Source organism: Leopardus geoffroyi, chromosome A3 (assembly GCF_018350155.1).
Source record: "Leopardus geoffroyi isolate Oge1 chromosome A3, O.geoffroyi_Oge1_pat1.0, whole genome shotgun sequence".
Taxonomy (NCBI): Eukaryota; Metazoa; Chordata; class Mammalia; order Carnivora; family Felidae; genus Leopardus; species Leopardus geoffroyi.
The window spans coordinates 61,632,897-61,648,685 of NC_059336.1; the positions used below are offsets into that span (position 1 = coordinate 61,632,897).

Genomic DNA, 15,789 nt, shown 5'->3' on the forward strand with positions numbered 1-15,789 from the left:
TCAGATGTTACTGATTCAGTTATCCATATGTTGCTACCCCATGAACAAATGCCACACATTGGAGCTACTTTTGTGTCACTGCCTGGAGTGTGGACCACAACCAGCTATCTGCTGTATACAAATATATATCTCACACAAGGCTACAGTATAAAAATAAATGCTGGGTCTTTAAGAAAACTTTTCAAGACCTCTGTTGTGGTTACTCCACCTACATGCCCCCAAATCCATTCTGCCCTGCCCTGCTCCATACCTCAAGAGCGCGACCCCATGGATGACACCACCTTATGTATTTACCTTGCTGGCCAGCTTCTGGACAGGGGGAGCCAATGGCAGGCCAGAGGTCAGAGGGCAGCGGGAGGAGAAAAGACTGGGGTGTCGGTTCCATACTCCTTCCCTGCCCTGTCTCTCTAGAACTATCTCCCACTCCTGCTAGTGGATTTAGCTCTTACAGGGCTCCAGGAGTACCATTTCCTTCCACCCCTTCAGGTCTAGGGGTAACGACAACTTCCTGCTATTGCTGGTTGCTGGGGGCCCTGAATCCCTTTGGCCACCCTAGACCTACGTCCACCTCTACAAACAGTCCCTCCATTTCTTCACTTGAACTGACTGAATGGGATTCTGTTTCCTGCTTGGCCCCTATTGATAAGCCCTCTACACTCAGTTCTACTCCAGACAGGGAGGTCAATGACCATACTTAAACCTGCTGAGGGTAGGATTTGTGCTTATGAAAAAAACCTAGTACAGGACAATGCTGAGGTCTGCCCAGCTAAAAGCTCCAGCAAAGAGGGTTTTATTCAGCTTTAGGATGAAAAGACATTCTGGCTGTGATTTTTGTCACCTCAGGGATCCCCAGAGCTGACAGTCACCTTCCCACTCCAAAACATCAGGATACTAGACAGGAAACTTTTTAGATAATATTTAGAGTTGGTGGGAGTTTTTCTTCCCTTCTTTCAATTCCTTCCAGTGACTGGTATTCCCGATCAGGATTCTCTCCTTAAGACCTCAGCTGACTGTGGGACGATCACGAGACTGGCATCACTCTCCCTTCGGCACCCCCACCTGTCCCGTTGGAGCGCCTCTCTCTCTGAGACTTCAGCCCCACCTGGCCACATCTACCATCATCCCTCAAGGGCCCATATGGGGTCCCTTAATCAGAAGTTAACTATCTCCAAGGTGCTAGCTTGAATGTGCAGGGGTCATTTTTCCTGTGATGGCAACATCACTGATGCACAGCCCAGATTTGTTAATACTCCGCCCAGACACCAGGGAATCTTATGTGCTGCTGAAAAGCAATTCACAATCGCTAGAAAGTCTTCCTACCAGACTCGAGTATCAGCAGAACAGACTCAAGTTTTTCTAGTGGAATGAGGAAGGTTGACTAGTTGTAAAGGGTTCTGGTGGGAGGCCTCCTTCCTCCCTTTATTATTTGTTTATTTTAAAATTTATTTATTTTGAGAAAGAGAGAGAGAGAGCATGGGAGGGGCAGAGAGAGAAGGAGAGAGAGAGAAAATCCGAAGTAGTCTCCACGCTGTCAGCACAGAGCCCGATATGGGCAAGAACTCACAAAACGTGAGATAATGACCTGAGTGGAAACCAAGAGTCAGATGCTTAACCGACTGAGCCACCCAGGGACCCTTTATTTTATTTTTAAAAAATGTTTATTTATTTATTTTGAGAGACAGAGAGAGAGAGAGAGAGAGAGAGAGAGAGAGAGAGAGAGAGAGAGACAGCTCTGACAGCTCATAGCCCGATTCAGGGCTAGATCTCACCATCCTTGAGATCATGATATGAGCCAAAATCAGAGTCAGATGCACCTGACTGAGGCATCCAGGTGCCCCTATTCTGACTCCATTTTATACCACTCAAAGAAATTTCTAGGTCTTTCCAACCAACTTTCTCCTATACAGTGCCAAACTCACTGTTTTCCTGACAATGTTTTCCAATCCAAATGGTCTCTCTCCTTCTCTCGCTTTCCAAGTTCCACCTCACCCAGCCTCACCTGTATCCTCCCTACACTCTTTCTCTTGGATGATTTCTCACGGAGTGGAGCACTCATTGCACCATTCCTAAAGGCCACAGACTCCAGATTCCTTTCTAGTCACAACTTGGAGAAATAAACATGGGTAGCCGGCTGTGTAGCTATGTTTCCATGACCTCTTTTAGGGTTGCTTACAGGTGCTTACAGCTTCACAAGATTTTCTGCCTCCAGATTTTCCAAGGCTTGGGGCAATGTTATGAGTATGGAGAGCCTGTTGGGTCTTTCTGGGCCTGGGTTCTGCAGGATTTGCTCTGGAGAACAACCCTTAGGTAGTAAGGAAATGTAGGATACCATGGCTGGGCTGCCTAGACCAGGCTCCCAGGGAGAACTATGGAAGGTTAATTATAATTCAGATGCCCAGTGGTGATTTCTACCATAGCATAGCTCTGATTAGCCAATGATGGTGAAATCTGCAATCATGGCAATAAAAGAAGAGTGAGCAGAGGCAGTTTTCAAGGGGAATTTAAATTTTCAGCCTTCAGATTTCTTTTCATTATGTAGTCAGTGAGCCAAGCACCTGTCTCTAGGGACACCACAGAACTAGCAGATTATGGAAATAGTTCTTGATATGGAACTATTGATATGGAAGCAATTCTTTAGTTATGTGCAGAATGTGACCATGGTGGGCAGAGCAGGTGGGATGATGGTTCTCCCCTCAGGTCTGATCCTGAGGCCAGCAAAAGACTACCAGGTAAAGCTTGAGTAGAGAAAGCAAGGTACAGGCTAGCCTAACACTAACATGTACAGCCACTTCTTCCCACATTTGATCTTGATCAACAAGAAAAGTCACGAAGCTGCCCCAAACTCAGGAACCAGTGGGGTGACTACAGATCAAAGAGTCACAGACATCCAGACTCCATAGCATGCTGTGGCATGGACCAAATCCACTGGCCACCCCCTTCTGACTGTGTGTGGGCTTTCCAATTAGATGCCCATTCCTAACAAACTTTAGTCACCTTTTGCTATATGTTATCAATAAACTCTAGGGGAACTTAATAAAAAAAATAGATGCTTTCTTGCTCCCCAATTTACAATCATTCATCAAAATCTTTGGCCTTTGCTGAAGGAATTTATGATCAGACTATATTTATATATGAGTCGGTGAAAATGACTTTCATCTGTGGTAAATTTTCCCCCTAGGGGTCTCACAAGCCCTTGCCATCTTGAGCTTCGGTCCCAACCAATGTTTGTCACAAGAGGAGATTGAGACCTGTTAGTGGATTATGAAGTCAAACCAGTGGAGCATGGCAGACATGGAATAAAAACATCTCATAATACATCACACATCGTGAGGAGAAATATCATTATAAGAAAACACTATACAAACTATCCCATTGCCAAAGGCCATGCTAAGAGTGCAAAGAACTCTGAAGAAAAGATGCCAAGTATGATACCCCCTCCTCCCATTCATTACCAGTGGAAAACTGTCCTGAGCACATGGACCTCACTGGAACAAACTGTGGGGACTTCACACACCCTATGTGGGGGCAGGGTGGTAAAGGGAGAGCCTTAGCCCCTGACCCAGAAGGGGGCAGCAGTGGACCCACTGATACCATTACATGCACTGTCTTCTCTCACTCTAGCTCATGCCTCAAGTTCCCACCATCTCTTCTTCCTTTCCTTCCTTATGAAGATCTTGAAACAAAATCTTTACTCCCTGCACTTACTTTTCTTCACTTCTACCCACTACACCCACTGCAAACTGGTTTCTGTTCCCACAATTCCACTGAAATTATTCTAAGATCACTAATAATCAAATGGCTTGGAGACATCATTCTGTATGACTTTTCAAAACTTCTCAGTAGAAACTTTAACAATGGATGTAGCAAGAGCAGGTTTTCAAGGACAGTTAATTATTCACTTTGTCTTCTTAACCCTTGGGTACCCACAGGGCATCCAGTGAGGAGGGCCAACAGACAGCCACATGTTTGAAGGCCTCATATGGTGCCTCCCAAGGGAATACATGTAGAATGCCTCCATTTTCTACAATAGAGGGGGAAAGTGTGATTTGTAGGGGAAAAATAAAGTTAAAGAAAAACAAACAAAACCAAAAGAGAATCCAAGAATCCAGAGCAGCAAATGCAGAATTTAAAATCAAGGAAAGCCAGGGGAGCCTGTGTGGCTCAGTCGGTTGAGCATCTAACTTCTGAATTTGGCTCAGGTCATGATCCCAGGGTCACGGGATCAAGCCCTGCATTGATTATCTCTCTCCTTCTGCCCCTGCTTAAGATTCTTTCTCTCTCTCCTTCTGCCCCTCTCCCACACTCATGGTCTCTCTCTAATTAAAAAAAATTTTTTTTTTTTTAATTTTAAATCAAGCAAAGCCAGTATCACTTAGCAAAGACTAAATCCAAAAAAGATGAATCTCAAGGGTTAGTTCTTTGGGGGTATATCTATTAGTGAATATATAGTGAATATAAAAAAAGTATATAGAATTCAGTAAGATTTAAGATGATCTATTCCAGGTCCACACACACCCATGAACTGTCAAAAGGGGGGTGTTATATCGGTAACAAGTATTTAGAGCCCCAAAATATTCATGTCCTTTGAACAAAGGATTCCACTCCTAAGAATCTGTCCTAACAAAAAAATACACCGTGGAAGCCATTAAGATGTGTGAAAGAGAAAACTGAAAAATATCCCAAATGTTTAACATTCAGTGAAGAATTAAATAAATCATGGTATAATATACACCATGAAATATTATGTAGTCACAAAAAGTCAATCTGAGATTCACAAAACACAGAGAAAGTATATGAGAAAATGCTAACTTAAAAAGCAGAAAATGACATTTTTTCAAAGAAGACACACAGATGGCCAACAGACACATAAAAAGATTCTCAATATCACTCATCATCAGGGAAATGTAAACCAAAACCACAAGGAGATATCATCTCACACCAGTGAGAATTGCTAGTATCAAAAAGACAAGAAATAACAAGTGTTGGTGAGGAGGTGGAGAAAAAGGAACTCTTGTGCACTGTTGGTGGGAATGTAAATTGATGCAGCTACTGTGGAAAATAGTATGGAGGTTCCTCAAAAATTAAAAAATAGAATTGCCATATGATCCAGTAATTCCATCACTGGGTGTTTACCCAAAGAAAATGAAAATCCTCATTCAAAAAGATACCTTACCCCTATGTTTATTGCAACATTATTTACAGTAGCCGAGATGTGGAAGCAACCCAAGGGTCCATTGATAGATGAATGGATAAAGAAGATGTGGCATACACACACATACACAATGGAATATTACTCAGCCATAAAAAGGATGAAATCTTGCCATCTGTGACAACATGGATGGACCTAGAGGGTATCATGCTAAGTGAAATAAGTCAGACAGAGAAAGGCAAATACCATATGATTTCATTTATATGCGGAATCTAAAAAACAAAACAAATGAACAAACAAAAAGAAGAAACAGAGCCATAAATACAGAGAACAAACTGATGGTTGCCAGAGAGAAAGGGGTTGGGGATGGGCAAAAGGGGTAAAGGGGAGGAAGTGGTACAGGCCTGAATGAATAAGTCCTGGGGATGAAACGTACAGCATAGGGAATATAGTCAATGGTACCGTACTAGTGTTGTATGGTGACAGAGGGTATCTACACTGTGATGAGCATAGCATAACATACTAAATTGTCAAAGCACTGTATTGTACACTTGAAACTAATATAACGCTGTGTATCACCTATAATTAAACAAAAGAGGAGAATACGAAATAATTATGGAGATTATGACTGCTTCTATATAAAAAATTTATTCGAGGAGGAAAAGAAAGCTAAAAGTAAGTGATCCAAAGTGGTGGTAATAAGGCAGTTGGATTAGAAATCACTTTTTTCTTTTTGAAAAGTTTATTAGTAATAATTACTAACACTTGGGGGGGGGCTTTCAACATGAAGTACTTTAAGAAGTCATTTTATTCCCATAATAACCCTGTGAGACAAATACTAGTAATATTCCTATTTTACAGATTAAAAGACCTAAGATTCAGATGGAGTACCTGGCCAAGATAACATAGGGATTAGGTAGCATATCTGAGGCTGGACCCTGCTGTGGCTCAAATCAAAGTTCAGGCCTTTGATCACTACATTATACTTCTGTTTAGTTTCATTTAAAAAAAAAAAAGGCCACAGTAAAATCGAATGGCATTTCCTTTCTGTTGAAAGGAAGTCCTGTCACTTTAATGGGTTGGCTCTAACTCTTTTAGAAATCGGTGTGGAGGGGGGTGCGGGAGGGGGTAGGAAGGCCAATGCAGGGATGGCAATGACTTGGGACAGGAGGGAGGAAGGACATATCAACACCTCCATGGCACCTACCTCTCCTCTCTTGTTCACATAATTCTCCTTCTTGGCAGCCTCCTGGAGTTCCATGGCCTGTTGGATATACATTTTCCCAGCTAAGATTTCATTTTCCAGCATTGACAGCTCCTTCAGTGAAATGGGCCAATTCAACCGTTCTAATGCCCCATTTAAAGCTGCCTTGTTTTCCAAGTACCGCATTGGCTTGTATGCATCTAACCTAAAAAGAAAAAACAAACAAACAAAGAAAGTGATCATAATGGAAACAACATGGAAAGATACTTTTCAGTAAAACCTCTCCTGAGAACCATCTCTCAGACAGATGTTAGCTATCAGTTGACACAATGATGGGCACACCCTCTGGTCCATCAGAGGACCACTGTGGTGGCTTGCATGAGTTAAAAATGACCATCTCTGTGAATTACAATAGGCACTCTTCCCTACTACCTAATTTGATTATCTGACTTTAAAGAAGTTTTACACACATAGCTTTATTTTCAATTTTTTCGGCATATTTGGAACTCATTCCTTTCTCCCTAGGCCCAACATTTGGCAGGACCAAAAATGAGCTTCAAAGAGATTTCACATACTATGCCCAGCAGTAACCCTGGGAACACAGCAAAGCAAAGGGAAGGGAAGCAAAACATAAGCCAAATATTTGCCTCAGTGCAGTAATTCTTGTACCAGCTCACTCTAGCTATTTTGATCTCCTCTCCTTTTATAAGCCTAAACAGGCCTAAACTTTCTGGCTTCATTGTTTTGGGACACAAAGAACAGAAGGCAAACATTCTATGAGCTGATGAATACAGGCTGTGGGACTCCAGGGGAAGCCAGTGTGGTGTGATGGAGTCTACTTCCAGTCCAGCTTCTGCTGCATCAGACACGCCTGGAGGGGGAGAGAAAGAAAGAGGAGGAGGGGGAGAGAAAGAAAGAGGAGAAGAGGGAGAGAGGCAGGGGAGCATGAGGAAGAAAGAGAGGGAGCATGAGGAAGAAAGAGAGGGAGCAACAGAGAGAGTGGAAGGCATTTCATAATTATCATTTTCTTACTGCTGAAAGCATCACTTCCTTTAGATTTAGGGTATTGAAAGAGTACAGTTTAAACCCAGCACAGCCACAGGACTCAATCCACAAACAAACCTATCTCCAGATAACAGAAAAAATTCTTATTAAAAAATCTGAATTAGGGGCGCCTGGGTGGCGCAGTCGGTTAAGCGTCCGACTTCAGCCAGGTCACGATCTCACGGTCTGTGAGTTCGAGCCCCGCGTCAGGCTCTGGGCTGATGGCTCAGAGCCTGGAGCCTGTTTCCAATTCTGTGTCTCCCTCTCTCTCTGCCCCTCCCCCGTTCATGCTCTGTCTCTCTCTGTCCCAAAAATAAATAAACGTTGAAAAAAAAAAATTAAAAAAAAAAAAAAATCTGAATTGGAGTGATGTCATTAAGATGGTGGAATAAGAACCCCCGGGCTCCCATTCATACCCCCAGCCCCCAACCAGGAAATACTGACTAATCAATATACGGACCAAATTCCCTTTGTAAGGATTCCAGAAACCAGTTAAGAATTTACAGCACTCAAGATGAACTCAAAGCTAAAAAAGAATAGTGGATTAAAGTGGATAAAAAAGGTTGTTGCATTTTGCCTGCCTAGTGCCCCTGCTTCCCTGATATAGGGCAGCACAAGTGGGAGACAACTCATAAATTGTGGCTTCCCCCTCGGGAGGGAAGGAGGATTGGAACGTGCATCCAATATTCTGGAGTTTTGGGAGGCTTCCCAAGGGACTGGTTTCCATCTTATCTGACTCAGAACACTGATGGAATGGTGATATATTCTGGAGGACTATCCATGTCTTATTGCAGCACCAGAGACACTGCAATACCAAAAACAGACACCAGGGGGAGAAAGAGATTATGGGCTTCTGAGAAGGAAGGGGCAAACCTATTTGACAGAAATTTCATATACAAGCCTGGAGAAGACATATCCCAGAAAAGGTTTGAAAGATCCCCAGAATCTCTAACCCAGATGACTGGTGATGGTCATTTCCTATAAGAAGCTAGTCTAAAAAAAAAAAAAAAAAAGAAGAAGAAGCTAGTCTATAAAGACCAGGAGAAGTGTCCTTTTTCAAATATTCAAATCTCCACTAAAGATTCTAAGGCATACAAAGAAACAGGGAAAGGTGGCCCAATCAAAGGAATAAAGTACGTCTTCAGAAATCTTCCCTAAAGAAATGGAGATCTGTGGAACATAAGGGAAGGGAAACAACAATAATATAAAAACAGGGAGGGGACAAAACATAAGAGACTCTTAAATATGGAGAACACACAGAAGGTTATTGGAGGGGTTGTGGGAGGGTGAATGGGCTAAATGGGTAAGGGGCATTAAGGAATCTACTCCTGAAATTATTGTTGCACTATATGCTGACTAATTGGGATGTAAATTAAAAAAAATTAAATTAAAAAAAAAGAAATGGAGATCTATGAACAACATGACAAAAAAATTCAAAATAACTGTCCTAAAGATTTCAATGAGCTCGAAGAGAACACAGACAACTACATAGGATCAGGAAAATGATGCATGAACAAAGTAAGAATATCAACAAAAATATAGAAACTATAAAAAAGAGAACTATAAAAAAGAGAAATTCTGGATCTGAAGAATATAATAACTGAAATGAAAAAATCTCTAGCGAGGTTTAAAAGCAGACTTGATCAACCAGAAAAAAAAATCAGCAAATTATTACTACTTTAAGCCATAAATTGTTACAAGAGACAAAGAAGGATATTATATAATGATACAAGGGTCAATCCACCAGGAAGATATGACAATTATAGATATATATGCACCAGTGTCGGAGCTCTCAAATACATGAAGCAAATATTGACAGAATTGAAGAGAGAAATAGATAGCAACATAATAAAAGTAAGAGATTTCAATCCTCGTTTTCCACTATTGATAGAACAACCAGACAGATGGTCAATAAGGAAACAGAGTACTTGAACAATACCATAGACTGACTGGATCTAATAGGTGTGTACAGAATATACCACTAGCCAACAGTAGGATACATATTCTTCATATGTGCACATGAAACATTCTCTGGGACAGACTACATGTTAGGCCATGAAACAAGTGTTACAAGTTTTCAAAATCGATGGGGCACCTGGGTGGCTCAGTCGGTTAAGTGTCCGACTTCAGATCAGGTCATGATCTTGTGGTTCACGACTTTGAGCCCTGCATCAGGCTCAGAGCCTGGAGCCTGCTTCAGAGTCTGTGTATCCCCCTCTCTCTGCCCCTCCCCCACTTGCACTCTGTCTCTCTCTCTCAAAAATAAATAAACAGAAAAAAAAGTTTTCAAAATGGAAATCATAAAAGACTATCTTCTCTAATCACAATGGCACAAAATTAGAAAACTAAAAGCAGATGGAAATTAAACACCACACTCTTAAACAGCCAATGGGTCAAAGAAGAAATCACAAGGGAGATTAGAAAATATCTTGAGATACATGAAAATGAAAACACAAAATAACAAAATAAACGAAATACCATAAAACCAGTACCGGGAGAAAAAATTTATTGTGCTAAATACTTACATTAAAAAAGAAGAAAGATCTCAAACCAATAGCCTAGAAAAAGAACAAACTAAATCCAAAGTTAGTAGAAGGAAGGAAAAAATATAGAGCAGAAATAGGTAAAATAGATTACAAAAAAAAAAAAACAATAGAAAAAAAATCAATGAAAGTGTTGATTTTTAGAAAGAATAACATGACTGAAAAATGTTCAGCTAGATTAACTAAGAAAAAAAAGAGGGAAGACTCAAATAACCAGAATCAGAAAGGAAAAAGGAGACATTACAAGTAAAGCTACAGAAATAAAAGGGGTTATGAGAAACTGCTGTAATCATTTATACACACAAACTGGATAACCTAGAAGAAAAGGATAGAATCCTAGAAACACACCATCAGCTAGACTGAATCATGAAGAAATAAAAAAATCTGAGGAGACCTATAACTAGAAAGGAGACTGATTCAGTAAACACATACCTTCCAACAAATATAAGCTCAGTACCAAATAGCTTTAGTGGAGAATTCTACCATACATTTAAAGAATTAACACCAATCTTCTTTAAATACTTCCAAAACTGTAGAGGAAGGAGTATTTCCAGACTCATTCTATGAGGCCAGCATTTCCCCATACCAAAGCCAGACAAAAATACTACAAGGAAGCTACAGGCCAATAACCCTTATGAACACTGATGCAAAAATCTTCAACAAAACATTAGCAAACAAATATAACAGCCTATTAAAAGGATTATATACCATTAAATGTGAGATTTGTTCCTGTAATGCAAGGATGATTCCATATAAAAATTGATGTGACACATCATATTAACAATGAAGGAAAAAAACCACTTGATCATCTCAAGTGATACAGAAGAATCATTTGACGAAATTCACCCCCTTTCATGGAAAAAAAAGAAAAGACACCCAATAAGCCAGAATAGAAGGAAGCTACCTCAACATAGTAAAGGCCTCATATGAAAAGCCCACAGCTAACATCATCCTCAACAGTCAATAACTGGAAACTTTTCCTCTCAGAACAGAACAAAGCAAGAATGTCCACTCTTACTATTTTTATTAAGCAAAGTACTGAAAGTCCTATCCAGAGAAATTGGATAAGAAAAAGAAACTAAAAAAACATCCAAACTGGAAAGAAATAAAATCATATCTGTTCACAGATGACACGATTTTATATGTAGAAACCCCTAAAGATCCCATAAAAATATTATTAGAACTAATAAATAAATTCAACAAAGTAGCAGGATAAAATATCAACACAGAAGAATCAGTTTTGTTTCTATACCCTACGAATGCACAATCCAAAAAGGTAATTAAGACAATAATACCACTTAAAATAGCACCAAAAAGAGTAAGATACTTAGGAATAAAATTAACCAAGGATGTAAAAGATTTGTACACTGTAAACTATAAAACATCATGGGAAAAAACATTAAAAAGATACAAATAAACGGGAAAGACATGCTGTATTCATGAATTAGAAGACTTAATATTGTTAAAATATCCATACTACCCAAATTAATCTACAGATTCAATGCAGTCCCTATCAAAATCTCAATGGCATGTTTTGCAGAAGTAGAAAAAATCATCCTAATTCATGAAACCTCAAGGGGCTCCAAATAGCCAAACAATCTCAAAAAAGAACAAAGTTGAAGGCCTCACATTTCCTGATTTCAGGACATATTATACAAAGCTACCATAATCAAAATGCTGTGGTACTGACATAAAGACAAACATGATCAATGGAACAGAATAAAGAGTCTAGAAATAAACTCTTATGTGTATGCATATATAGATGGTCAAATGATCACCAAAGGTGCCAAGACCTCACCATGGAGGAAAGGACCATCTCTGACAAATGGTTCTGGTAAAACTGGATATCCACATGCAAAAGAATGAAGCTGGAACCCTTAATGTATACCATATATAAAAATTAACTCAAAACAAAATGGATTAAAGACCTGAACAGAAGGCCAAAAACTATAAAACTCCTAGAAAAAATATATAGGGGGAAAGCTTCATGATATTGGATTTGGCAATGATTTCTTGGATAGAACACCCGAAGCCCAGACACAAATGCAAACATAGACAAATGGGACTACATCAAACATAAAAACTACGCATCAGAGGAAAATATCAAGAGAGTATAAAGACAACCTTTGGAATGAAAGAAAGTATCTGAAAATCATCTACTGGAGGGGCGCCTGGATGGCTCAGTCAGTTGAGCATCCAACTCTTGGTTTCAGCTCAGGTCACGTTCTCACGATGGTGAGATAAATCCCGTGTCGGGCCCTGGGCTGGCAGCGCACAGCCTGCTTGGGATCCCCTCTCTTCCTCTGTCTCTGCCCCTTCTCTTCTCTCTCTCTCTCTTTCAAAATAAATAGATAAACTTAAAAAAAAAAAGAAAAAGGAAAATCATCTATCTGATAAGTGGTTAAAATCCAGAATATATAAAGAACTCCTACACCTCAACAACAATGACAAAATAATCCAATTAAAAATGAGCAAAGACCTTGAATAACATTTCTCCAAAGAAGATATACTCATGGCCAACAAGCATGTGAAAGAATAGTTAACATTACTGATCATTAGGGGTGCCTGGGTGGCTTAGTCAGTTGAGCATCTGACCTCGGCTCGGGTCATGATCTCACGGCTTGTGGGTTTGAGCCCTGCATTGGGATCTGTGCTGACAGTTCAGAGCCTGGAGCCTGCTTCGAATTCTGTGTCTCCCCCTCTCTCTCTCCCCTTCCCCCATTCATGCCCTGTCTCTCAAAAATAAATATTAAAAAAAAATTTTTTAATTACTGAGCATTAAGAAAATGCAAATGAAAACCACAATGAGTTATCACTTTACACCCACGAGGCCACCAGGATGGCTTTAGTTACACACACACACACACACACATACACATGTATGTAAAATATAAAAGTAAATATATATAAAGGTAAAATAACAAATGTTGGCAAGGATGTGGAGAAACAGGAACCCTCATACATTGCTGGTAAGAATGTAAAATAGTGCAGTTGCCCTGAAGAAGTTTGGTGGCTCCTCAAAAAGTTAAACATAGATTACCCTGTGACCCAGAAAATCCACCCCTAGATATGTTCCCAAGAGAAATGCAAGCAAATGTCCACAAAGCAACTTCTACATGAATGTATAGCCTTGTCCTTAGTAGCCCCAAAGTGGAAACAACCCGAATAGCCACCAATGGATAAATAGCTGTTATATACATAATGGATCAATGCAGAAGCATAAAAAGAAATGAAATACTATGCATGCTGCAACTGGGAAACATCGTTTTTGCAAAACTAAGTGAAAGAAGCCAGACATGAAATGTCACATGTTGTATGATCCCTTTCTTATGAACTACCCAGAACAGGCAAATGCACAGAGACAGAAAGCAGACTAGTGGTTACCAGAGGGGGAAAGAGGTTTGGGGAAGGATTACATAATAGGTAGAAGGTGTTTCTTCTGAGGTGATAAGGGAGGGGGGTGGTTGTACATTTTGAATAAATACCACTGACTGTACACTTTAAAACAGTTAATTGTAGGCTTTATGACTTTCACCAAAATAAAAAAAGAAAGTAAAGAGGAACTGGCTTACTTTTCTTTTTCCTCTTGAGATAATGCTTGCCAAACAATTTTATTCAAGCGCCTGTTTAAAAAAATCAATGATTAGTTAGTAGCAGTACTTTCATTTCATGGCACAAGGTTGACCCCAGGCTCTGAAGGGCACAGCAGGAAGCTCCCAAGCCAAGTGATGCACCCTTTGGACCATGCCACTGCCATTTGCTTAAAGATATTGGATGGGAGTATCTTCCTTCCTTGGCATCACTGCAGAAGCCTCACGGCTGTGTAGCAGTTGTGTTAAATACTAAAGGAGGGCACAGGTCTCCACTGAATCAGGTGAAACCCAGGCTAAGAAATGGCAGTAAACAAAAGGGCTGTGATTTTCTTGGCACAAAGGGGTCTCTAAACACTTGTTGTTTTTCTTCCTATGGAAGAGTATAACTGTGCCCTTAGTTTACCTTCTATAGATATTCTTCTACCTGGATTTTCAGAGCAAAGGGGGCTAAAGGGGTCAGAAATAATAGGATCAGGACACATTTTAGAGATCAACCAGCCTGACCAACTTGTTTTCCAAACGAGGCCACTGGGAGGGGCAAGCAGGTGAGGTGTCCTGCTCATTTATCATGGCTGGTGGGCAGTGGCAGTGCTGAAACTTTCTTTCTTTCTTTTTTTTTTTTTAATATATGAAATTTATTGTCAAATTGGTTTCCATACAACACCCAGTGCTCATCCCAAAAGGTGCCCTCCTCCATACCCATCACCCACCCTCCCCTCCCTCCCACCCCCCATCAACCCTCAGTTTGTTCTCAGTTTTTAACAGTCTCTTATGCTTTGGCTCTCTCCCACTCTAACCTCTTTTTTTTTTTTTTTTCCTTCCCCTCCCCCATGGGTTTCTGTTAAGTTTCTCAGGATCCACATAAGAGTGAAACCATATGGTATCTGTCTTTCTCTGCATGGCTTATTTCACTTAGCATCACACTCTCCAGTTCCATCCACGTTGCTACAAAAGGCCATATTTCATTTTTTCCCATTGCCATGTAGTATTCCATTGTGTATATAAACCACAATTTCTTTATCCATTCATCAGTTGATGGACATTTAGGCTCTTTCCATAATTTGGCTATTGTTGAGAGTGCTGCTATAAACATTGGGGTACAAGTGCCCCTATGTATCAGTACTCCTGTATCCCTTGGATAAATTCCTAGCAGTGCTATTGCTGGGTCATAGGGTAGGTCTATTTTTAATTTTCTGAGGAACCTCCACACTGCTTTCCAGAGCGGCTGCACCAATTTGCATTCCCACCAACAGTGCAAGAGGGTTCCCGTTTCTCCACATCCTCTCCAGCATCTATAGTCTCCTGATTTGTTCATTTTGGCCACTCTGACTGGCGTGAGGTGATATCTGAGTGTGGTTTTGATTTGTATTTCCCTGATGAGGAGCGACGTTGAACATCTTTTCATGTGCCTGTTGGCCATCCGGATGTCTTCTTTAGAGAAATGTCTATTCGTGTTTTCTGCCCATTTCTTCACTGGGTTATTTGTTTTTCGGGTGTGGAGTTTGGTGAGCTCTTTATAGATTTTGGATACTAGCCCTTTGTCCGACATGTCATTTGCAAATATCTTTTCCCATTCCGTTGGTTGCCTTTTAGTTTTGTTGGTTGTTTCCTTTGCTGTGCAGAAGCTTTTTATCTTCATAAGGTCCCAGTAATTCACTTTTGCTTTTAATTCCCTTGCCTTTGGGGATGTGTCGAGTAAGAGATTGCTACGGCTGAGGTCAGAGAGGTCTTTTCCTGCTTTCTCCTCTAAGGTTTTGATGGTTTCCTGTCTCACATTCAGGTCCTTTATCCATTTTGAGTTTATTTTTGTGAATGGTGTGAGAAAGTGGTCTAGTTTCAACCTTCTGCATGTTGCTGTCCAGTTCTCCCAGCACCACTTGTTAAAGAGGCTGTCTTTTTTCCATTGGATGTTCTTTCCTGCTTTGTCAAAGATGAGTTGGTCATACGTTTGTGGGTCTAGTTCTGGGGTTTCTATTCTATTCCATTGGTCTATGTGTCTGTTTTTGTGCCAATACCATGCTGTCTTGATGATGACAGCTTTGTAGTAGAGGCTAAAGTCTGGGATTGTGATGCCTCCTGCTTTGGTCTTCTTCAGTGCTGAAACTTTCTGAAGCTCATCCCTGAATATGTTTGTGGAGAGGCAATGTCAACCCAACAGGAAACGAGGAGGCTGACGCCAGTGGTTTCTATGGGGTCGTCACAGCTTCTGTTCTTGTTATGAATCAGGGCTGCTTCTTTCAGAGGTTCTAGCCCCAT

General features: G+C 40.5%; 1 protein-coding gene across 1 annotated transcript in view; it reads right to left on the reverse strand.

The window, feature by feature from the left end:
* VWA3B (von Willebrand factor A domain containing 3B) overlaps positions 1 to 15,789 on the reverse strand; it is a 208,361-nt gene that overhangs the window by 30,687 nt on the left and 161,885 nt on the right. Inside the window, 2 exon segments of the mRNA XM_045445795.1 lie at positions 6,357 to 6,558; positions 13,513 to 13,563. Of these exon segments, the coding sequence (XP_045301751.1) occupies positions 6,357 to 6,558; positions 13,513 to 13,563 (253 nt within the window).